Source organism: Motacilla alba, chromosome 1, assembly GCF_015832195.1.
Source record: "Motacilla alba alba isolate MOTALB_02 chromosome 1, Motacilla_alba_V1.0_pri, whole genome shotgun sequence".
In the NCBI taxonomy this organism is placed as follows: domain Eukaryota; kingdom Metazoa; phylum Chordata; class Aves; order Passeriformes; family Motacillidae; genus Motacilla; species Motacilla alba.
In genome coordinates, this window is record NC_052016.1 from 46,259,224 (window position 1) to 46,284,093 (window position 24,870).

The 24,870-nt window shown below is 42.5% G+C and overlaps 2 protein-coding genes across 2 annotated transcripts; one reads left to right on the forward strand and one right to left on the reverse strand.

Annotated features, from left to right (window-relative positions):
- Positions 1–296: 296 nt before the first annotated feature.
- Positions 297–14,300, forward strand: MED17 (mediator complex subunit 17). The gene is made up of 12 exons (XM_038128706.1): positions 297–599; positions 895–1,061; positions 1,472–1,691; positions 3,050–3,186; positions 3,285–3,369; positions 4,480–4,632; positions 5,408–5,538; positions 6,613–6,797; positions 7,301–7,438; positions 8,407–8,524; positions 9,729–9,888; positions 11,864–14,300. The coding sequence occupies exons 1-12, from the start codon at positions 368–370 to the stop codon at positions 12,067–12,069; spliced, it is 1,932 nt and encodes a 643-aa protein (XP_037984634.1). The 5' UTR covers positions 297–367; the 3' UTR covers positions 12,070–14,300.
- Positions 14,301–15,396: 1,096 nt separating this feature from the next.
- VSTM5 (V-set and transmembrane domain containing 5) lies at positions 15,397–21,927 on the reverse strand. The gene is made up of 4 exons (XM_038128792.1): positions 21,682–21,927; positions 18,359–18,688; positions 18,119–18,259; positions 15,397–16,604 (listed from the first exon to the last, which is right to left on the reverse strand). Exons 1-4 carry the CDS (start codon positions 21,764–21,766, stop codon positions 16,561–16,563), a joined length of 600 nt encoding a protein of 199 aa, XP_037984720.1. The 5' UTR covers positions 21,767–21,927; the 3' UTR covers positions 15,397–16,560.
- Between the last annotated feature and the right edge of the window lie 2,943 nt (positions 21,928–24,870).

Below are 24,870 nucleotides of genomic sequence, written 5' to 3' on the forward strand. Positions count from 1 at the left end.
GCTTCCTGCGTGGCCACAGCTGACCACGGGGAACTAGAGGTGAAGTTACGTTTAGAACGGGACATGAAACCAACTTCTGGTCAAAAATAAGGCCCTGGAAGAGCACAGCAGCAGCCCCCAGCTTCTGCGCTCGGCACCGTCCCCTCACGGCGCTGGCCCCGCCCCCTCGCGAGTGCCTCCGGAGGCAGCCGAGCCCACTCGGCACTGGCCCCGCCTCCTTCCGAGCTCTCTCCGAAAATGGCCGAGCCCGCCCGACACTGGTCCCTCTCCCTCGCGAGCGCCTCCGGAAATGGCCGAGCCAGCCCGGCGCTGGCCCCGCCCCCTCCCGGGCCCGCCCCTGCCGAGTGCGGGCGGGGGTCGCTCCAAGATGGCGGGCGTGCCGGCCGTGCGCATCAGCATCGAGTCGGCGTGCGAGAAGCAGGTGCAGGAGGTGGGGCTGGATGGCAGCGAGACCTACCTCCAGCCGCTCTCCATGTCCCAGAACCTGGCGCGCCTGGCGCAGCGCATCGACTTCAGCCAGGGCTCCGGCTCCGAGGAGGACGAGCCGGGCTCGGCGGGCCGGCCCTGGGCCGAGCCGGGCGAGACGGAGGATGAGGAAGGTGAGAAGGGCCGCCAGCCCGAGCCCTCCCGCCGGGATGCAGCTGCTGGAGGCCCGCCGCGCTGTGGCGGTGCCGGCCTGCGGCTCCGCGGGTGCTTGGGCCTGGCCTGCCTTCCCCAGGGATTGGTCACAGTGTTCGTGACCCAGCCCCAGTAAATTGGAGAGGGAAAGGACAACAGCAGATTTGAAGTCGTGTTGTGTTTCGTGCCGTTATGATCTCTCTGTGGTTCAAAAATCAGCCTTACACCGTACCTTTCTAAAGTCCTTTGTTTTTCTTTCCTTTGTTTTATTTTTAGGGTTGGTAAAGTTCCAGCCATCCCTCTGGCCTTGGGATTCAGTGAGGAACAACTTACGAAGTGCCTTGACTGAGATGTGTGTGTTGTATGACGTTCTTAGCATTGTGAAGGATAAAAAGTTCATGACTCTAGATCCAGTCGGGCAGGATCCCCTTCCTCCAAAACAAGTATGTTGTTCCTAATTGAGCACTTTGTGTGGCTTGATGCTGAAGATTTTATTCAGTGGACTTTTTTTTTTTCACGTGTGATCAGTACAAAATTTATCAAAATGTTCCTTTTGATGTGCTGGTGCAGCGCTTTGAGGGTCAGAGTAAGGCTGGAAATGGGAGTTGAGGCTAATTTCAGAAGCCTCTTTGCTGAAGCTCTAAGTCAAAATGCTACTTCCAGCTGTATAATGGTGGTGTGAAAGTAATTCTGAATAAATTACTGGTCATCCAGCAGAAACAATGTATCAGTCACTGTCAGTTAGTTTCCACTAATAATAAATAAATATTAATTAAAATTATTATTTATTATTAATAATAATAATAGTATTTTATGAATTAAAGTGCAAATATCTTGTTGTTTTTGGTACTAGAATCCTCAGTTTCTACAGCTGATTTCAAAAAAGAAGTCATTAGCTGGAGCAGCTCAGATCCTATTGAAAGGTGCAGAAAGATTATCCAAATCAGTTGCTGAAAATCAGGAAAATAAGCGACAAAGAGACTTCAACTCTGAACTGCTAAGATTGAGACAACACTGGAAGCTGAGAAAAGTGGGAGATAAAATTCTTGGTGATCTGAGCTACAGAAGTGCAGGTAAACAGTAGGATCTTTTTCACAAGAAGGGATATTTTATGAAATTTTCTTTTTGTAACTGGAAAAAGAGATGAAATATATATTAATAAATAAACAATTTCAATGTGAATTTATTTATGAGACTGGTTTATAAAGGGAGAAGTCCTGTTTTAGTATCAGGGAAAATATCTTGGCATCTTCAATCCAGAAAGTAATTTTAAAGGCTAACTGTAGTATTTTACTAAGAATTTGTTCAGAAAAACAATACTGCATTTGCAATGTAGTTGATCAGTTGACAGGCAGACTTTGTAAATCCTTGGCTTTCATCTACATTTGGTGTGTAAAGCATTAAAAAAAAGTGAAGAGTTGGTTACATTTTTTTTTTTTAATTAAAGATCAGAAAATCCTAGAATATCTCAAGTTAGAAGGGACCCAAAAGGCTTATGATGTCTAACCCCCAGAATTCTGTTCCCCAGAATTTGCACCAGGTAAAAATAAACTATGTGACTAAAGTAGGACGTTGAAGGTAGATTATTATACCTGTTATTCCTACAGCTGAGAAATGATGCTGGGGATATGCCTTAATTAATGGATTACATTTGAAGGGGGTGACCAGCCCAGGGTTCTAGAGGCTGTTATGGAGTGACAAAGTGAATAGAGAATCACACAGAACTTGGGATGTAGGTACAAAGCAGGCATAAGGACTGGATGTGTTGGGTTTCTGTTGCCGTTGGTGAGGGAGGGGGAGGACAAATTGAGATTTGTTCATGAAAAGGCTGTAGATGTACCCAGGCTCTATTGTTTTTAGTTGATTTACCCTGAACTAGGTGAACTGTGCCCTGGATGAAAACAGTGTGCAACTAGGACAGACAGGGGTCTCTGCTTTTATCAGTCCCTGAATGACTGGCTATAGAGCTATCTTTTACAGTCAGGACATGGTCATAGTTTTAAGATTTCTAGCCAAACATCATCAGAGTTCCTTTAAATCAAGAAGGGTTTTGTACCTTTACCTGCTTTCAAAACTTCACACATTTACTTTCTGCCTTTTTTTAACAAAATATCTTTTCTCTTGCTTCCTTGCACCTAATGACTCAATTTCAAAAAAACTCTCGGCTTCCTCCCATAATTATTAAATACAGTTAACTTACTGTAAAATATTACACATTGCACAGTGGAGGATTGACATGCTGGTACAGTGGCATGAGTTTTCTAATTTACCTGGGTTGTTTTAAGAAGTCATTAAGAAATGTGAGTCAAGTGCAGCTCTGAAGATTTGGAGACTCAGAATTACATATTCTTCCAAAACAGAAATATGAGCTTTTTTATTTGCAGAAGATGCTTAATATTTAATGTGTATGTCTTTGTCTTTCTTTCCTCAGGCTCCCTTTTTCTTCATCATGGCACATTTGAGGTGATAAAGAACACTGACATTGACCTGGATAAAAAGATACCTGAGGATTACTGTCCTTTGGATGTTCAAATTCCAAGTGATTTAGAGGGATCAGCATACATCAAGGTTTGTCAGAGAAATCTTAATGACCTAGTGGAGTTTTGTTTCAGATTTGTATGCTTGTAACAGAGGACAAACATGAAATACTGTTCTCTCTTGCCTAGGTTTCTATTCAAAAACAAGCACCAGACATTGGTGACCTCGGAACAGTCAATCTCTTTAAAAGACCCTTGCCAAAGTCAAAACCAGGTACAGCTTATATGTTGTTTTATTAATGTGTTTTCAAGGATTGAGTTTGCATATGATGCTTGTTTTAAAATTTCAGCATGTAGCTAGGAAGAAGAGTGAATAAGACTTCCCTTATTTAAAATGAAATTTTTTGTTTGGGTGCTGCTCGGGCTTTGGAAGTTATGCTTTCAAAGCATGCTCCTTCAGTTCTGAAACAGAATTACTAGGGTTGTATTTTGAGTATTCCTGGAGCCCCTTTTGTTAGACATTAAAAGATTGAGCCCATAACTGAAATCAATTCAAGGTGTTGTGTTTCAGTCAGTTACATCCCATTAATTCAGCTGAACTAGTGATTGTTCACTCTTAACTCTGCCCAAAAAGCATCATTTGTGTCTGTTGCTCATATGTTTTATCTGGATCTGAAACTCTGCTGGTGGGCTGTGTGTAAATTACCAACAGCTCACCTGGCAGATAGTACATTGATTCATTTAATATGTGCCAGTATGTGAAGTTGTAAACTTTTGGATTAAAAAGCCATCCTTTACTCTTAAAAGTTAGAAATAAACTGGCAGGATTTTATTTCACAGTTGTCTGATACAGATGTTGGTGCTGTCCTCAGCATAGACAGAGTGCTGTCCTATGAGGTGTTTCATATGGTATTGGGGGTACATTATGTAGCTTATGTGCTTACTCACTCCAGAATCTGCCAAGAATTTTGGGCAAATAAGCCCTGTGAAAGCACATACATGCACTGAACATTATCTGGTAGCTCATCATGGAGTGAATTTAATAAAGCCTGAAATATCATTGAAAGTAAGCTACAACTTGAGGAGTAGAGGTTCATAAAGAGAGGCCTTCACAAAAGGCCTGAGAATGTAACACGCTGTTCCATAAGGGTGTTGCAATTCACAATATACATATATGTAAAATTGAATCAAAATTAGTTATAGTTTTACCTTAAAGTGCTTGCTTAACTGAGATAAAATTCTGATAATGCTCAATTTGAGTATAAGGTACTGATTGCTTTATCTTAGTGATCACACCTGACTACTGCACAGTATTTGGCATCTGAACAAAAAGTTGGCTTCTCTTTGTTCTTCCCTCCTGCAAACATTGATTTACACTTTTCAGGTTCTGCACACTGGCAGACAAAGTTGGAGACTGCACAGAATGTTCTTCTATGTAAAGAAATTTTTGCCCAGCTGTCACGAGAAGCTGTTCAAATTAAATCACAGATTCCTCACATTGTTGTGAAAAATCAGATAATCTCCCAGCCTTTCCCAGGTAGGAAGCTTTCTAAGATGCTTAACCTACAATTATTTCCTTAAATAGTGATTGATGTCACCTTTTTTAATGCTCTGTCCTTACAAAAGAAAAAGCAAACTCCTTGATTTTCAAAGGTTTTAAAAAACATATTTTCAACTAATGCACAGTAGTTTCTGATGTACTCTGTTTCCCTTTGTGGTTATGTTTTTTGTCAGCAGCACTTAAAACTGTCAGCTGTAATGCCATGTGCATGTGGCAGTTTGGAGCTGGGCATAAGTCATTGCTCCTGGATTGCATGTAAGAAGAAATTTAAGACTTGAGTTTATGGGTCCTCAGAAGAACAAAAGCAAATGTTCTTCAGTGAGGATAATTAAACAGCATAAAGGTGGCTCAGAGTCAGTGGTGAATCCTCTGTTCTTACAAGGGGTACACAACTGATTGTATCATGCAAAGAGTATGTTTCTGGATTGCTTAAAATGTGTGTGATGGTTAATCACTCCTTCTTTGAGAAAGGAATAGGGTCCTGGGGACTTCTTTTTGTGTGGAGTCATAGAAATTGATGTGAAATGCACGCGGTGAGTTCACAGTTGTCAACACTTCGGTGAATATCAAGTTCTACTTGCTTTATCCTGTGCTCTCCACCATCATTCTTTGATTTTTATCTGATACAGTGAATACCTGTTGTTAAACTACTGAGTATAAAACATGAAGAAAAGCAGTTCTCAGTAGCAACCTTGAAAATTGTCAGTGCTCACTTTTTAAAATCTTTTTTTTTCCCATCTGTTTTGTACAGGTTTGCAGCTGTCTATTTCTCTGTGTCACTCTTCCAATGATAAAAAGTCACAAAAGGCTGCTTCTGAAAAACAGAATCCAGAGGATCATCTCTATGTTCTGGAACATAATTTGCATCAACTTATCAGAGAGGTACTGCATATATGGCTGAAGTACTGAAGAGTTTTTGGGCTTTTGTTTGGCCTTCTGCCCAGTGTGTGGCACTGGTATAACAGCCAAGTGCCACTAGAGGCCAGTCCTTCTCCATCCATTTGTGGAAGGCAGCCTACTGCTTGGGTCTCCATGGGTGTGGGTGGTTTGGGAGTTCCAGTTAATGCTTTCATGGAATGCCAGTTCTTTACTTAACCTCAGACCTGGCTGCCACACAAAGTTTTTCCAGTAGAGTTCATCAGTTTTGCTTTTTTTGTTGTGTCTAATAGTGCTTACCAAGCACTGTCAGTGAGCATCTGGTCAGCCATACCCTCATGAAGGAACAATCAGTTGCCATAATAGCTTTGTTTATTTGAATGTCCACTTCTCTGCTTCAGCATTTTAGATTCTAGCAGAACCTGGGGTACAAGGTTGAGGTTGTATCTCTTCAGGAAAGAAGGGCAGTTTTGCATCTCTAAGTAGAATTGAAACCATGTTCCAGAGAGTGTTCACCTCCTTAGAGCATGGCTCTGCAAGTCATGCAGTCATGTAGAACAGTTCAGTGTTTTAAACACTAATTTAGGGTTCATGAAGCTTTGGCTCAGTGCCCACCTTTCCTGTGGATTTCCTTTACTTTAGACATACTGCTAAAACTTCTTGTACTTCTTATTTTTTCGTCTAAAATGCTTTCTTTTTTCGTCTAAAATGCTTTCTTTATTTGTAAGTGACCATTCTTTCTGTCTCCATGTATATAAACTTATGTTTATATACATGATGTATATAAACTTATTAGTAGGAACTACTGCCATTAGTAGGAATTACTGCCATGGTACAAAAAAGCTAGCACTTTTTTTTATTACTTTCTATAAGGTTTGAAAGACACATATAAATGGAGGAAGCAAAGTATGAACAACTGTCATTATAGTGCTGTCAGGCTGAAAAAGTTTTAAAATTGCACTTTTTGAAAGCATGTACACTCAAAAAACCTGATGTGAAGCAACATTGTAGGATACATATTATTTCTTGCTGACACGTTACTTGGTCCCTTCCTTTTATAACATCTGTTGGTTGTTGCAGTGTCACAAGCAAACCCTGAGCTCGACAGTGATGCCACATCCAGCTAGTGCACCTTTTGGCCATAAGAGAATGAGACTTGCAGGGCCCCAGGCTTTTGATAAAAATGAAATCAGTTCTTTACAGTCGAATGAAGGACTTCTGGAAAAGATCATAAAACAGGCAAAGCATATATTTTTGAGACGAAGGTGGGTCACAAGATACTCTTGTAATGTACCATTACAAAGAATACAATTGAACTATTTTAAGTGTTCTTAAAAGTAGCTGCTGTTTCCTTCATGGTTATTACAGTCTTTTTTTGTAAGTATTAAGAACCAAAAATTATGAAAAAATGTGAGAAAACAACATTCAGCTAGTGTAAAGAAAAAATACCAGATTTCTTTGAGATCTCTGTGACAGTTGCAACATAAGCTGCTGATAATTGTCCTTACTTATCTCAAAGTGTATAAATCCTTTTTATTATTCTTAGCAGTGCAGTAGCTGATGTTGAGTAATACTTTAATGCTGCTACAGAATGCATGAGAAATGTACAGAATAAACAAGTGTACTTCATTAGCAGCAGAACAGTGCTGAAATAGAATTTTGATCCACATGTTTCTGTTAAATCTAATAACCTTCTTGCTTCCTGTAAGCAAGATAACAGCACACACTGTCTGGATTATTGTGTGTGGAATATGGCTTTATCTTCTAGAACTGCTCGAACCATTGACAGTCTGGCGAGTCGTATTGAGGATCCTCAGATTCAGGCTCACTGGTCCAATATCAATGATGTTTATGAATCCAGTGTTAAAGTTCTAATAACTTCTCAAGGATATGAACAGATATGCAAGTAAGTATGAGAATGCATGTCCTGTTAGTTGTAGAAGCATGAAGCAAGGCAGCATGTATTCACATTGTGCTTTAAAGGTTTAGATTCTCTTCAGACAGACAAGTAGGAGTCCATTATTTGTGTGTATTTGTTTTTCTGACTTGACTGTGGGATGAACAGTCACCTTAAGAAAACTTCACCCACTTTACCCTTTAATGAAGATATTTAGTACATCTTTAATTAGTACAGTTTTCTTTCAAATAAGAAATTTAAGATGAGCGTGGACTCTTGCGGGGGGGTGGGGGGTCGGCTTTCCTTTGGGTAGAGATGACTGAATACAAAGTATGATTTGATGGTGCTGGATTCTAAACTTCCAGTCTGGTCATGGAAAGCTAATTAATCAGTGCTCAGTCCTAGCTTGGTTGCATGTGTACTGAAATGTAGAACTCCTGTAATTCATGCAATAATTATGCATGTTGTTACTGAAATACAAGATTTGATGTTCCAGAAATAAGTGCCTGCAGACTGAGCATTCATTAATGCATGAACAGTGTTTTTTTAGAGCAGTGCTCTCTGGCTGTGACCACGGTGTGGGGCAACCTGCAGTCACTGGTGCATTTCCAGTCTTGGTTCCAGAGTACATAAGCTGCCCAAGTTTTGTCTAGCATAGAACACACCATTTTCCCCTGCACAACTGGAAGGAGACTTGGGCACAGGGTAGGCACGGAGCTTCGAGGCTTCCTTGACCTGAACAAATGGTAGGCCAGGTCTGGGAGCTTGCCACAGAAGATGTCACCTGCCATATAGAGGGAGCTGTTGTGGTGACTGATGAAACTGGAATGTTTGGAGTTTCTGTCCCATTCTGTAGGATTTGCACTATCTGTCTTAGGAATTCCTGTCAATGATTGGGTGAGATTCTGTGTTCTTCGTTTCCTGTTGTCTGAAGTGTTTTAATGCTTTTTGAATAAATATGGATCTTGTCTTCAAAGATCCATTCAACTACAGCTGAACATTGGAGTTGAACAAATCAGAGTTGTGCATAGAGATGGAAGAGTTATTACATTGTCCCATCAAGAGCAAGAACTGCAGGATTTCCTTTTATCTCAGGTAGACTCACATATATTATTCTTCTCTTTCTTATGATGTTTGGGAGACAAAAGAAGTTAGAATCTCACTTTCATCTATGTAGAAAATACAAAAAAAGTTCAAATTAAGATAGTAGAGAAGGGAAGCTGAATGACTGAATTTTCACTATGTTTGTGTAGAGTCTTTAGCAACTCTTAGTAAAATATATTGCCATTTTTTACTAGGGTCAGTAGTCATAATAATTTTTCCCTCCAATTTAAAATGCATTTCTTTATGCTGCTCATTATGGGAGAAACAAGTCGGTGGTAATCATAGCAGACAATAATGTATTCTATATATGAAACTTACTGCAGCTAAGTTCTTAATGAACCCACAATTACTGTCATTTCAACATTGTCTGTTAATGCTCACTTTGCATCTGTCGTTACTAAATCACTGATACTTGAATGAACTCTATTTTCTTAATTGTTTAGGACAACCTGCTGGTTTTATTCAGAAGTAACAATCTCCCCACTATGCATTATAAATAGTCATAATACAGGTCTTTAATAACAGTGGTTGGCCTGTTGCAGTTACATAAAATTCCATGACACAGAAAACAAGTTGAAACAGATTCTGCTGAGGTCGTGTCTTTTTGCTCAAGTGTTGTCAGACTTGTTCACAGAGAACTGCTGAATGGTGCTGGATACTTCCTTGTTACAAGGGTTAAGTCATGATACAGGAAAACAGTAGCACTTAAACTCCTAAGCTGTTAGAGCTCAGTGCTTACACTTGAGCATTAATGGAGATAATCATGCATGTGAGAACCTCAACTTTTTTTTTCTGAATTTTCTCTGCTAATGCTTTCTCATATTTTTATATATTTTACAGCAGAAGTCTTTTTCTGTTGAAATACAGGATTGTTTACAAACTAATTTTTTGAGAGCTAAATAAAGATTTTTGTAAATTGATAGCAGCATTTTAAATAAAATGGCTAAGTGCATATACCGATGAAAAATTAATTTAACTGCATAATAGAGTGGTCTTCTCTTCTGTGGAGGAACTAGTCCAAATTCAAATAACACAAAGTTCTACCATATATTAAAAAAGTTCCTCTGAAACTAGAGAACTTAGTCACTTTTATAAGTAACTATTGTACAGAAAACAGGCTCGCTAAACTACATAAGCAATTCTTTCTATGGTCTGCAAATACTGAACAGAAAACAAATCTCTTGTTGTGTTTCAGATGTCACAGCACCAAGTACATGCAGTTCAGCAGCTTGCAAAAGTTATGGGATGGCATGTGCTGAGTTTCAGTAATCATGTTGGGCTGGGACCAGTGGAGAGCATTGGCAATGCATCAGCAATAACTGTAGCATCACCAAATGGAGACTATGCCATTTCAGGTAGTGCTCCCTGTTGCAAACAGAAGTCAGATCTTTCTGAGAGTGTTTGTAGAATATTTTGCTATAAATTGATACTATGCTTTAAAAGTCTACAGACGATCGCTTTTGTGTATGGAATTGACATCTAAATAGAATCAACACCTTGCCCAGGAAGCCACTTAATCTAAACCTGATTTAATTTACACAAGCTTGAAAATATTTCTTCTAATTACCATGTAAAATTATATATATTCTTATGTATTACATTAATACATTATTTAAATATATTATTTTGATAAATATTATATAAACATTAGTTTATATAATGTATAATCATACATAATTAATTATATGTATTATTATTAGCATAGAAAAAAGAGATTACAGAAACCATCAGGATCCTGAGAGAATGGAACAAGATAAACAGCAGGATCACAACTCCAAACTTAGGGAGAACAGTTTTGGTCTCTTTAGGAATCTTTTTGAAAGAATCCTATGGGATATGATCCTATGGGATGGAAAGAAGAGGGGTCCAGAAGTCCTATTTGATTATTGTTTTCAAGGGTCCCCTTTTTCAAGCTCAAGAATGGTCATTCCTAATGTTCAGGAAGTTGTGCAAAGGTGACAGAAGACCTGTGTGTATGAACAAGGAGCCCATAGCTGAACTCCTGACACAGGAAGGAAGCTCCAAGAGATTATAAGTAGTTGTCCTGGGAGGGATATAGAGAGACTATCCAAGCATGCATTGGTAAGGAAAGGAAAGCTGAGGATAGGACAGGAATCTGATATGAGGGATGTACAGGGCAGCAAGAAGAGCTTCAACAGATATGTCAGCGGCAAAGGAAAGATTAGGGAAAATGTGAGACTGCTGTTAAAAAGAGAGAGTACCTGGTGGCACAGGACATGGAGGAGGCCAGGGTACTCAGTACCTTTTTTGCTTCGGTCTTAAGACTGGCCTTCAGAAATGGATCTGTGAGACCCTTGGGAAATTTTGAAGCAAAGATTCAGCCTCATTAGTGGAAGACCAGGTTAGAGGGCAGCTTTGAACAGACTTAGACATATACAAGTTCATGGGACCAGGTAGGATATATATCCATGACTGCTGAGGGAGTTGATTGATGTCATTGCAAGGCCGCTCTTGATCATCTTTAAAAGGCCAGGCTCAGGAACAGCTCCTGCGGACTGGAAGAAGGCAAATGTTGCATCCTATATTCAAGAAGGAAAACGTGGGGAACTAGTCTGATCAGCCTCATTGCAATTACTGGGAAGATGAGGAGAAAAAAAAATAGTCTCAGAAGAATTTTCCAAACATACTATGTAGAACGTGGTGATAGGGAGTAGTTGGCATCAATTTATGAAAGAGAAATTAGGTTCAATCAGCTTGATAGTCATCTCCTTATAGACGGTTAGCTTGGTAGGTGAGGGAAAAGCTAGGTAGTACCTCTCTGTTTATTTAAAAAGCCAACATATACCACTCCCCAACATGAAAACACAGAAACCCATCCAAGCCAACAAAGCACCACCACCCCTCCACCAGTCTTGCAGAATTTTGTGATTAAAAGTAACTGCCTAGTGACTTATTATCTGTCTATTTGAGATAAATCCACTAGAAACAATATATTTTTCAACAAAATAGTGGGGAATACATCCAAGGAAAGAATGAGCAATGAAGCCTTTGCCCTTCCTGGAGGAAAAAGAAGTGCTTTTGTAAGGTGTACGTTTTGGTGTTTATTAAAAGTTTTGGTGTTTATTAAAAGTTTGTCTTGATCTAGACAAGAGCCTGCAGTGCGAAAGCAACAAAATCATAGAGAAGTGGGAGACGAGAGAGAAAATCCAGACAAAAAGCTTTGAAAACAAAGGAAGAGAATTTCCCTTGTTCTCTTTCAGCGTGTGTGGAATTGAGTAGGAGTAAAGTATAGAATACACAAGGAAGAATACTTAGTATGAGGCATTCATACAGTGTAAAAATGCTCATTGAAATCTCCTTTCCCCACAGTCCGTAACGGTCCGGAAAGTGGCAGCAAAGTCATGGTTCAGTTTCCACGGAGCCAGTGCAAGGATCTCCCCAAGGGTGATGTCCTGCAGGACAGCAAGTGGAATCATCTCCGGGGGCCATTCAAGGAAGTGCAGTGGAATAAAATGGAAGGGCGTAACTTTGTGTATAAAATGGAACTCCTCATGGCTGCCCTAACTCCTTGCTAGCGAAGTGTCAGTCTCTCTCTGAGGGTTTTGAAGTGTCTCTGTGCAATGGTAACTGCCAGTGCAGCAAATGGAAATGGGAGCTATGGGCCAATACAAGAAAGCAAAATCAAATTTATTTCCTGTACAGAAATAACCATTTTGGTATTTATAATAAAAGCTTTTTCAGTTGCATATAAAATACATACAATTTTTTGTAAAAGTTCCTTTCAGCTGTATCTTTGGAATTTGCTCTGTCCAGAGTGACAGATGAGTAATTAATGTATTTTTTGTTTATAAAATTAAATTTGGTAGTCCTTGAGTTGAAGTATTCTTGAGTTGGAATTTTTGTACATTGATGGGGATTCTGGGTGACCCCTTTTATTTTTGAGAAATTTGTTTCCTTGGCAGTTTAACTTGAGAGTGTTACAAAGTCACTGCCTGTGGCAAAAGTCTTTCCTCTCTGATGACTTATGTCATTTCGTCTACTTTGCTTGTTTTTTGACCTTGTTTTTTACAAGAATATAGAGGAAAGGGTCTTACTTGGCTGGCAAAGTTCTGACAATTTGAGTTTGTGGGTGACTTGTGACTGGATAGAAGGCGATAACTCTCATGCAGTAAACCTCCACACTTGAGCATCTGGGTCTTTCTCCTGCAATCTCCATGATTATCATCCAGGGAAATAATAACATCTTCCCAAATACCAGCTCTCTTGAGTTCTTTCAGAATAAAAAAGTCACATTTTTTATAGTTTTGGTTGTTATTATAGCCTTCTTGAAACTTACTATGGTGTTCAACAAAACTTTCGTTTTGTTTGGTACTTAAGGGCTAAGGCTCTTTTTGCAACCTGTGTAAACCGGGTCATATTCATGTCCGTATTGTCTTATGAGGTGTCTGTCTATATGTATATATATGAACTTCTTGCACATAAACATGATTGAATTGAACATTACGCTTCCATGGTGACAGCGTTATTTTGTTGTATTCTCAAGTATAAAGAATAATTGTAGGAAAACAAGCAGCAAGCTGCTGCTCAGCGTGTATCCAAAGCAGTTTTTGTACTTGTTTTGGTGTTGGCCAGCACGCAGCATCTTGTTTGTTCCTATAACTACTTGCTTCTGTGTGACTGAACTAAAGAGAGAGAAGGGGTTTTCCTTTCAGGTGCTCATTTGTTACCCAAGACAACTGATGAAAATTAAAAGCCCTAGTTGAAAATAAGTCTGTTGATCTTGAAGCGCTGTGATGCCAGGTTCTGTATTGCTGTGCCAGGAGACACTGTGTGATTACAGGCAGAGGGGGAGTTGTTCCTTGGTGAACAGTTCAGCCAACAACCTGATACATGTGTTCATGCATCTGACCAGATGAGGCTGTTCTGAGTCCTGCTAACACAACAAATCTCTTATTAATAATTAGAAGATGAGTCTATGAAACTTGGACATGTCTTTACGCTTTATTGTTCTTAACCTAAATTGACAGGTCTGCATGTAGCAATAGCCATTTCATAAAATTCTTAGTTACCAAGTAATCAGATCACTGTGGAGCTATTACAATCTCATGGTTGCAGGACTTCTCTCCTGAAAAGGACATCTCCTGTGTTGCAGAACAGCAAGCTCTGCATGTTAGCATGAAAACACTTGTCAAGACTTCTAGGTCTAGCTGAAAAAAGAATAATAATAGCATCCAAAAAAGAGTTATTAGCGATCTGGAGAGTCAGTGTTTTGGTGTTGAATACACAGGGATTCCTAATTTTATTGGAAAACAGACTGATTAGACATTTAACAGAGATAGTCTTGAAACCTGGTAGTGCATCTTTGAATATGAAATGATGACATTAGTGAATTATTAAGACCTTTTCAACTGATTGCCAAAGCAAGCTGGTGAACTTGGATATCTAATTCAAGTTTAAAAGTAAAATGCCTTTGATCATCTAGAATGCTCTAAATATTAATTTTGCTGCTGTTCCACAGGGAGTTTACAAGCACAGTAAGAACAGCTGTTAGTTTCTGAATTTCTACTGTCACAACCTTCCATAAGACTTTAGATGCTCCAGAGTAGCAAGAAACTGCTACAGTTTAGCCTCACATTCTGTACCTCAAATATTGACCTTAATAATGCATAGTGACAAACAGCATTTTCAGGAAAATGTGAGTATTTTTAAAGTAATGTTACCTGTGTAGAGTAAGCATGTTAAATTGTGGGTAAAATTTTTGGGTGAGGAATTGTCAATAAAGAAAGCTATGTACAGGTTAACTGTACTGGATGTTGTCTCTCAATACTGTTTGACTCCTTGCTATTCATATGGGATATTACTGCCTAAAAGTGAGGTTGGCACCAGCTTTCATAGCCAAGGATGGTGCCTGAAGTTGCAGTAACTTCAGCCAAGCTGAAAGAGGTAGAAAAACTGTGCTAGTAGTAAACTTCTTTTGTTGTAGTACATTTTAAACTGAAGTGTTCATTTCCTACTTTCTTGCCAGCTTTCAAACATTGTGGTTTAAATGTGTGTGACCTCTGCAGTCACAGCAATGCACTGGAATGGTCATTCATGTCTGGATATGTTTCCGACTTCCTCTGGCCATTGCAGTGTTTGCAGATAATAGTGGTTTTATGTGTAAGCTGCAGTTTTTGAACTTTCTAAGTCTGGCAGGGCACCTGCTGTATATTCAGCTCAGCCTAATACCTAGCTTCACATTCAAAGTGCTTTAATACTTTTTGCCTTAAAAGTTTAAGATTCATTCAAAGTCTAAGATTTAGGGCTTAAAAAGAACCCCTAACAATGTTTTCCATATTGTGTAAGCATACTTTACCAAGTAATTTAAGTTTGGTGATGGAAATAGATGCACTAACAGTTTCCCTGTTGTCAAAGCTTAGTTCACTTGAAGACGCAAAAATGGGCAATATACCTTTAAAGCAGAGAATTAGAATAAACTGTTACTTGTCTGCTGTATCTGATACTAACCTCATTTCTCACCTTTTTTGACCTGTTCTAGATGTAGGAAGGAGCAAACAGCTGAATCTGGTACCTCATTTTATGAGCGGGAGAGAGGTCCTTTGTATTACAAATGACCAGCTCAGTATGGGATGGCTTAAAGGTATTGTGCACAGGATGCTTTGGCTTGTTTGGCCCCTACCTGCATGTTATGCACTCGGTGAGAAATTCCCTGAATGTTTTTTCAAATGGAGCCCACAGTACCTCTGCACTTGAGCATCCCAGTCCCTGACCAGAGGCAAAGCTCTGTCAGCCTGTCCTGTAAAAGGTTTTTGCAAATAAGTGAGACAAAGTGTGAGAAAGGCAGTAGCAGCAGTTTGACTCAAACAGCAGCGTGGCAATCTACAGGCACAGACTAGTCCATGATGTCTTCCAAGTTCAAAGTTTATTCCACACTGCAAAATTCTCATTACAAAAGCAAAACAGAATTTGGAACTCTGTCAGTTTACTGCTTTCTCACTGACAAACACAAATGTTATTTTACCTCAGAGATCTACAGGTGGAGAATTGCAATACGTGCAATATGCAGATTCAAGAAAACAGTTGGGTCACTTCATGTTTTCTTACAACACAGGGAAATCAAAGGTGGCTTCTGAACAAGAGCAATTTTAGAACTGTATTTGTAAATAGTATATTTCAAAGACGTGCTGTTATAACTTTTTTTCTCAGATAGATTGTTCAGCACTGGGCTAAGTTTGCAAAGGACTTGACATCTTCTACAACAAAACTGTTTAGTGTTTTGCCACCCCACCTGGTGTTGTGTGTCACTGTTTTATCTGACCCTCTAATCTTCATAGACAGTGTCCTCTTTACTGCCTGCCTGCACTGTTCCTTGTACAACCACCTGCTCTAGTAATGTCATAAAATGTGCGTTAACATCTATCCTGGGGCAGTGTAAACAACTGCGGGAAATACAAGCGGGAGAACTTTGACCAGCTCAGCGTTCTTTCAAAGTCAGTTTTGTCTCATGAAAAATTGCAGTTTGTCTTCAGAGCTTCAGGAAGTTCCTTACACCCAGAAGTAGCAGCATAGGTGCAATAAACAGGATTCAATGCTTGCAATTAATTTTTTTATGTAATACTGTAATTAGATATTTAATTTATTATGTTGATGGATGCTAATGACCACTCTGTCTGTAATAGGAGACTTGCTGTATCCAAAATGCAGGTGTCCTTCAAGACCATGATAATTTCCTTTATGGGTTGATCTTAGAGGCTTGGTTGGTTGGTTGGTGGTTGGTTGGTTGGCTGTTTTTAAGAGTGGTAGAGACTCTAGATTTTATTAGCTAGCCACAAAAATGTGTTCATGCTCAGCATGAAAGCATACTCTTTTTTACTCTGACCTTGACTAGCAGAACTGAAAACAGGTCGAAACAGCTCCATCAGACATTGCTGATTTAATTACTTTGCAGGTCAGGATGTTTCTGCAGTAGTCACAAACATTTTACCTTCTAGGTTTGTTCTTGCTTTCTTGGCCAATACTTTCTCCTGAGGTAGAATTGTTATTTTTTATTATGATACAGTCCTTGGCTAACACTCAATGGTTTCCAGTTCAATCTCTTCTGTTGTACTTGCTGTAAATGAAAGGATATTATTATTGATTGGCAAATGGATTGGAAGGCCAACATTCCAAAATTAACTGTGCCAAGACATTTTTAACTTTTTAATATTAGCTCAAGCTTGCTCATCTAAAATTAGGTTTAAAATACATATTTTCAAAATACTTAACTGTATAAAGAGGTTCTCACAATCTTCAAAGTGACAATGATTTCTTCCAGTACAAGGCTAAAGACACTAAGAAAACTAAGTCCATGGGGACCGTTCTTATATCTCTCTTCATGACTTCTGAAAGGAGGGCTCTTCTGAGACAGAATTGGGGCAGAACTTAGGTCTCTGCTTTGGACCATTTCCTGGGAGATCACAGAAGTTTCTAGAACTGTGCTTTCCTGAACTCTGCCATATGTTACACGAATATGTCTATTCAGTTCAGCTCTGTGGGAAGACTGGCTTCAGCTGGAGGAAGAGGCTTTATCTAAACGAAATCATGTATATTCTGGCATGATAGGAAAGTTTTCAGTAGCTACAGAAGCTTGTGAGTGGTATATGCACCATAAAAACAGCAGCAGCCCTTAAGAGCTGTAGGTGAGCAACAGAAAGGAAGAGATAATTCAAACCCAGTTAATTTCTTCTATTAGGTTTTGCAGAGTTAACACAAAGTCTGGGCCATGAATCTTAGGATGCTTGAGTGTCTCTGTTGGTCTGAAATACTGATAGCTAGGCTGCTTGTTGTAATGTAACACTTATTATAGAAGAAATACAGACCTTTTACCTAGAGGGCAAGAAACCACAAGTAAATCTACACTTACAAAGATGGGAGGTAAACATCTGAAATATTCTGAAGTGGTAAAGGAAACCTCCCATTTTAAAGATGTGCCTAAGAGCTTGATCGCAGGCCTGTAATGTGCACCTTGTCTTTCTGCCTAGGCCAAATATCCCTGGTAGTGGCTTGGAAATTTCTTCTCTACTATGTCCCTTCATTGTAGCCCTTGTGTTCATTTGACCTGCTTTTCATGACTGTTGTCTTCAGTGTCAGGTTTTGATATTACTCAGTGTTTGTTGGAGACTGCAACTGGATCAAAAGTGAACAGCTGAAGAGGGGGTTTCAGAGGAGGAGATGCAATCCCCCAATGAGGATTGAACTGAGGTGGGGGCCACTTCCAAGGGTCATTTGAGTATTTTTCCCTAGGATACACCCTGCTGATGTGAACTCAAGAGTTGCCGATGCTCTTGACTTTGTCTCCTGCCCTTTGATGGGGGGTTATTGCAGCCCTGGCCTTCTCTCCCCAAGTTTTGTAATCAACAATGTTGAGAAGTATTTTAATATTTATAATGTGAAACTATTAAGGTAGATGTCCTGTAGGTTGTTCTTCAACTAAAAACACCTGTTATTCAGTTGCCTCAGCTAGTAAGGAGTTAGAACAGGACAACTGATCTGAGCCCTTCAGTCCTGTTTCTCAGTGGCACAAATTTGAGGCCCAAATTTCAGGCTTGAAGACCCTATACCCTGAGTACATTTTTAGAGAAATACCTGTTAGTTTGTGTGTTGTCTTCTTTTGAAATAGATGCAGAGATTTATTACACAGCCACATGAAGCAGATTAGAATGGCAGATACTGCAGCGAGAAATGCAAAGAGAACTGCTACAAAATGCAAATCTTCATAGATAATCTCTGTAGGGAAAATGGAAAAAAAATATTATAAAATTGATTGATTAAGCAGATTGATGCTTAAACACAGGGTAAAGCCAAGAAGTCCTGTCTAGTTTGTACCGTAAACATTGACTATGATGGTGCCATACGCATTGGTTCCATGCTCCTCCATTACAGTGACAAAATAGTAGCCGGCATCTCTCATGCCCACGTTCCGAAGCTGTATAGAGCCATTTTCAAAAGTGGTCACTCTGTCCTTGTAGACTGTGGATATGTTGACATAATTCCCACTTCTCCACTCAACAATGCTGGTGGTGCCCCAGCTTGACACATGCTTCCACTCAATGGTGGCCACGCCTCGGCAAGAGTATTCAACTGACAGGAGGATGTTTTGTGCCACTGTTGCATTGATGTTGGGTTGTGGGACAATTAAGGATACTCCTCCTGGAGCTGAAAGACAAAGGAGAGTGATGAGTGTGGAAGTGATGCTGCACCAACTGTCCAGGGCAGGTTGGGACTGGATCCTGGTGATTCATCCTACCTATCTCAGTGATCTGTTTTAAGAGAGAATAGATTATGCTTTTCAATACCTTCTTCTTTCTGCTTTCCATAAAAGCAACATACATACTTGAAGACTAAATGCACATTTATAATTTGTGATATCAAAAATGCTTCCACCATAGAGGACACATAATTGCATGTGTTTCAATGTTTTAACACCCACACAGAAAGGGACTTTGGATAAGCATAACATTTTCTGAAAACTGAGCAATGTTCTTTTATTCATCAATAACTGGCTTCCTTTAAAAATTCTGTATTTACATTGAAAGTTTAGTTGCCATGTCCAAGGTAATCTATCATATTCATTAGCTACCATCCCCCAAAAGCAAGAACTGTAGTAGGCATAGGTATGTGAAGTCTTGGCAAGGACTTTGTCGTGTTTTCAGGATGTGTAATCAACATTAGAAATATCAGCTTCTTAAAGGTGACCAGTTAATAAGCCAGTGCAGATAAATCACATGTAACCAAAGGTATGCAGTTTCATGAGAAGCCTGGGACTTCATGTTCCTGATGATATCTGGGAAAAATGCATATAAAAGAATATTTAATTCTCACCTACTTCCTCCTGATGTGATTATGGAGCTGTTCGTGACACTCTGAAACTGAACCGACGGCTTAGTTTAATGTGTAACTGCAATAATTTCTGCTTGCATTTGGTGTTTCTGCATGAAGATTTGGATGAACACCAACACAAGTTTTAACTGGCATACAGTTTTTTCTTTTGATTAATGGCTTGTTTGAGACCCTTGGCTAAAGACTGAAATCGTGTTATCTACCCTCAAAAATCAAAGCAGACAAAAGGCAGATAAAGCACACACTAAGGCTCAATGCCTTCTCCTGGTTTGGCTTGGAGCAACTCACCTGCTCTACTCCCTTACTGTGGGAACAGCCTGGCTGCAAGAGCAAAATGAAAAAGAAATGCTGACCTCTAAATGTCTGTAACCCAGTGGGGGAGTGAGAATGAGACCCTCAGCTACACTGCATGAGTGCAAAGCAGGACACCTGGGCATGATCCTGGAGGTTCTGCAGAGTCTTCAGGGATAACAATGATTAAGAAAGGAAAAGAAAAAAATCCTCAAGGGAAAAAAAATAGTAACAAATCTTAAAAATAAGAGCCCTCCACAGCCACCACAAATGGAAGAGATGGGTGAATTACAACCTGACTTCACTGTATTTGGGATCTGTAGCAGAATTCACTAAATCTGCTGGTCAGGGTAAGGTGGGGGAGCTCAAGAAGCCAGTTCAGTTCACAGGCTGTCATCTACAGTATCAAACAGGACCTAGGCTTTTTCCAAGATAACACTCCTGGGCTCCCCCTTTCATGAGCATTGTCCATACTCATGCTGCCCAGTCCGCCTGCAGGAACATCATGCTTTCTGGGCAGCTCAGTGCATCCTCAGCTGAGCTGTGGTCTGCTGTTCAGCCTGTGCGCAGGAGAGACTAACCAGAGCTGTGAAAACGAGGTTTGTGCCAGCTACAGAAACAGAACAGCCGGGAACCTCTGGTAATCGCTGCAAATTGTTCCAATTGTTTTCTGGTCCATGTGTTTATTTAAAGGCCTTTCCCACTGTTTCTGATCAGACAGGAGATGAGTGTCTCCCCTCAGTGACCCTTTCATGTTTTTAGAGAGGCTTTGTTTTGAATATGCAATTGCAAAATAAATGTTAAAAAAAGAGACAATTTAAATCTTTCCATTAAATTATTTGCAAACATGTTCTGTCCCTATCTGGTATGCAAAGCTAAAAAAGGCAGTGCAGTATCTAATCATTCAAAAACATTTTTAGCAGGCAGTGTGCCTAGATCACCTGAACCGTTCTAATCCAACAGAGCTGCCACCAGGCTGGAGGGCAAACAGCACACCCACATGCAGCGCCCTACGCAAGGTGATTGCTCTGCTGCTCACAAAACCAGCCCCTTCACACCCAGTGAAACGCACCCAGGAGAAGAGCATACAGGGGCTGCTCAGAGCTCACTGAGTTTGCCGTCCTGGCACGCTGCTCTACTCCAAAGTATTTGCCTGGCCAAGAGTCAAAGTGAGAAGCGCGGCTCTGCCGCGGCAACGCAGCTGGGCCTGCAGCGTGCGGGGCAGTGAGTGGGAAAGAAAAAGGCTGGCAGCGAGGGGCCTCCACGCAGGAGCTCTGAGCTGGGGGGACAGCTCTAACACGGGCCTCTGAAACCCTGCGGACTGTTTCTCCACCCTTTGGTGTCCTGCTTGCGCGTCACTTCTCTCGGTGGAGTGCCGCGACCGAACTAAACTGGCTGGCGGTGCTGGCACCCCGGTCCCCGGGCGAGGGTGGCGCTGGCAACAGCCTCCCTCAGGCCCCTCGGGGAGAGGACCGGACGGCTCCCTGCGTGTTGCCCCACTCACCCCCCGTGGGGTGCTGGGTCGGAACCCACCTTCCCTCCTCCCCGCCGCGTTTCCCAGCGTGACCCGACACCCCTCGGGCTGACTGACCGGGCTGTTCTCCCTCCACGCCTCGTCCCCTCGGCCGCTGGAAAAGCAGCGGGGGCTGCTGGGGCCGGCCCTGCCGGGAGCGGGCGTCAGGCCGGGCGTGGGGCGCTGCCCCCGCGGCCGCGCTGCTCCCGCTCGGCTGCCCCGCTCCCTCCGAGAGGCAGGAGCGGGGACGAGCCTCCCCTGACCATGTCAGGGAGAGCAGCGATGCGTGCCTGAGTCTCGGTATGTCCCGTCCCCGTCCGCTCCCCAGCCGCTCCCGCTGGCGGACGGGCTGGGCAGCGCGCTGGCCGCGGGCGGGGGTCGGCGGGCGCTCTGCACCGCCCCGCCGATTCCGGGCGCTGGGGCTAAGCCGGGGCACCGCGGCGAGGAGCAGCAGGAAAGCGCCGGGGAGGGAGCGGGGGAGGCAGGGACGGAGCCGGACACTTACTCTGCAGAGCCCACCCGGCGGCCAGGCAGAGGGTGACGGTCCCCACGACGACGCTCCGGCCTCGAGAGCCCCGCGGCGGTCTCATCAGCGGGAAGCCGATGCCCCAGGGCTTGCATTTAAGTGGCTGGGCCGGCCGGCGCGGCCCGACCCCGGGGGCTGCCTGCCCCAGAGGCCTCTCCCTCGCTTCTCTCCCTCCTCTTCCTCCCGCTCCCGCCGCGGCGCCGGGGCTGCTCCCAGCTCCCCCCCGCAGCGGCCCCCGGGCGCTCCCCCGCCTCACGGCCCGCGGTCTCCCATCCGCGCTGGAGATGCAATTGGCTGAGGAAGGGAAGGCGCTGCCCGGCCGCCGGCCATCGCCCAGCCGGGAAATGAATGCGATGGGCGCAGCCCTGCCCGGCCCTGCCGTGCCCGGCCGGAGCCTGGAGCTGGGAGCCGAGCCCGGGATCGGGACTTCGGGCCGAGGAGGCTGTTTTTAAGTGTGATTTGGCATCCGCAAGGGAAATTTCACTTCGGGGTGCTAAAACCGACTTTTTTTGCTCCAAGAAGTCTGGTGATGATACAGGTGAGACAGAGATGGGGGGAGGGCTGGAGAGCAGCATCTCTGTGTTCCCAGAGATCATCTCAGATGACCACGCTGGAAAATGAACCCGATTCCCATCCCACTGTATCTGGCACATGCACTAGGTGCTCCTATCTCCCTTCTACTTTCGTCCAGAGGAGGTCCCCAGCAATCCTTGTGCTTCTTTCAGAAGCACCTGACAGTGTGAGATAGTGGGAAACATGATTAGAAAACATGAGAGCATCCCAATCCTCAAAATTCATCCTTTCTCAGAGGCATCCTTCTATATGGCTACCAGAAGCCATACACTCCTCCCACCAGGAGATCTGCCCCTCTGACCAGGGAAAGAATTACAGATCAGTCTTTTTGCAGATTTTCCATTCTCTTCCTTGCATTTCTCTCTCCTCAAGTTTTCTTTAGTAGAGTTGTGTATTAAAGAGAGACGTTTCAGCGTGCTGGTCAGCGCAGGCTCTTCAGGGTAAGTGGTAGGAAAGGACAGTCACCCAGAGGGCGAGGGACAGCTGCGATTTGCCCGAGCCACCTGCCCTGAGTAGCCACTTTCCCCCTGCACTGTATGGAATAATGCAGGTTTGCTTATGTACTGGCTGTCTGTGAGAACAGGCGAGTCCCTGGGGGTCTGGATGGCTGAAGCACAGCTCTGGGTGGGGGGCTGAGCAGGAGTGAGGCTTGTGCAGAGCTCAGCTGCAAGGGACTCACTCGTGCTGGGGCTTTTCAACCAAGTGTGATGCTATCCTGTGCTGCCATGCTCTATACGGCATTACAGCTTCTTTCATGCACATCTCAGGGGCAACTTCCTGGACTTAAGTCAGGCCTTGACAAGAGACGGTGCAATCTTCATGGACTCCAGGGCCCAGATTTTGTTTAGGTGCAAAAAAATCTCCAGCTTCACCAACTTCTGGTGCATCTCCTGAAACTTCAGCGATGATACTCAGATGAAGGGGCAGGGAAAGCGAGGTCAGTGAGGACGTATTGCCCAAGAGTTTGATCCCACGTAGGTTTTGCAGCCTGCCCTACTGCTGAGGTTGCCTGGAAGTGTGTGTGCACTGGATCTACAGGGGCAGGCCAGGAAGTACTTCCCTTCTGCCTCATCTGTCTGAGCTGATCCTGTGCTTTGCCAAATCCCCTCTGCTGCGTGAGGCCAACATTGTGCCTGGGTGTCCCTGCTGAAAACATAATTGCATGAAAAAGTGTGTAGTGCTTCCCCTGGGAGAGATTGTGTCAGATGAAGTTTCTTCCTGATCCCATCACTTTATGGCAGTTTTATTCCTCAGAGCATTAAAGAAAGTCTCATGGTGATGTGACTTTGTGTAATTTTCCTTTTTTATTTCTTTCGCCCTTTATTTAAATTATTTTTGAGCTTATGGCCCAGTAAACTATTTTGGCAGCACAGCTTATGAGCTATATTCTCATATAAAATTAATTGAACCCTGCATATTTTAAATGTATCAAACTGGTTGCATTGAGTAAATACACTCTATTGGAAAGACAGATGGTAGTAACGAAACTGAAATACAGGCTTAGTCCTCTCAAATTTTCACAGTTTTGGCTACCATAGGTCAAATGTTCAGTCTTGCGATAAAAGAAAGTCCTGTGTTTGTGTTCAGCATCAATAATTAAGTAAAGAACTTTTAAAGTCTTTTTTAAAGGGAAAATTATAAAATATCTAGAGGTTGGATTTTTTTTTTTAGTATAAACTGCCCCTCAAGAAATACATATCACAAAGTGCTCAGCATTAAGAAAGCATTTAATCAAGCTATTATAAACTGTATTTATTTGAAAGCTGGCTGGTTCCTCTCTCCCTGAGAGCCCCTTGGAAGCAATGCTTCCTCTCTCTGTGCTGCAAACATGCCCCCTGCAAGGGAGGAGGTTTCTCTTAAGCAGAAATGCATTGGAGTGTGAAATGGCAGTGCTGGGTGACAGCTGGGCAGGGTGGGGGCCCACTGACAAGGCAGGGGGAGCAGCAGGGGCAGGGGAAATTTTCAGGGCAGTCTTCTTGCCTGCAGCCTATGGAGAAGTGTGGCCATATGAGCTGCACTGTAGGGGCTGGTGCTGGAGGCCATGGGGTGCAGTCCATCAACAAGTGACTATGGAGAGAATCACTTGGCTTCAAGGAGTCATAGAATCAGTTTGGCTGGAAGAGATCACCAAGCCAACCATTAACCCAGCACTGCCAAGTCCACCACTGCCCATAAGAACCACATGTACGTGTCTTTTAAATACCTCCAGGGTGGTGACTCCACCACTTCCTGGGCAGCCTGTTCAAGTGATTGACAACCCTTCCAGAGAAGCAATTTTTAGTAGTATCTTCTGGCTTAACCTGAAGTAATTTCCTCTTCTGCTGGTGATGGCTGGATTATTGATTAGCAACCAAAGTACTGAAGGTTGTCAAGGTTAACCTTGATGCTTGACCCATTCTAAATCTTGCCGGTACCCATCTACCTCCCAGCACCCCAAAGGCAATGGGGGATGAACTTCAGCAGATATCACCTGCTGTTGGGCTGGAGTTTGAAGCGGATGCTGTGGACATCCTGGGCTTTGGTGCTTGGGCATTGGTGCAAAGCTTTAGCAGGTGAACTTTGTCTGCCAGGTGTGAGTGAAAGGATGCACCCTGC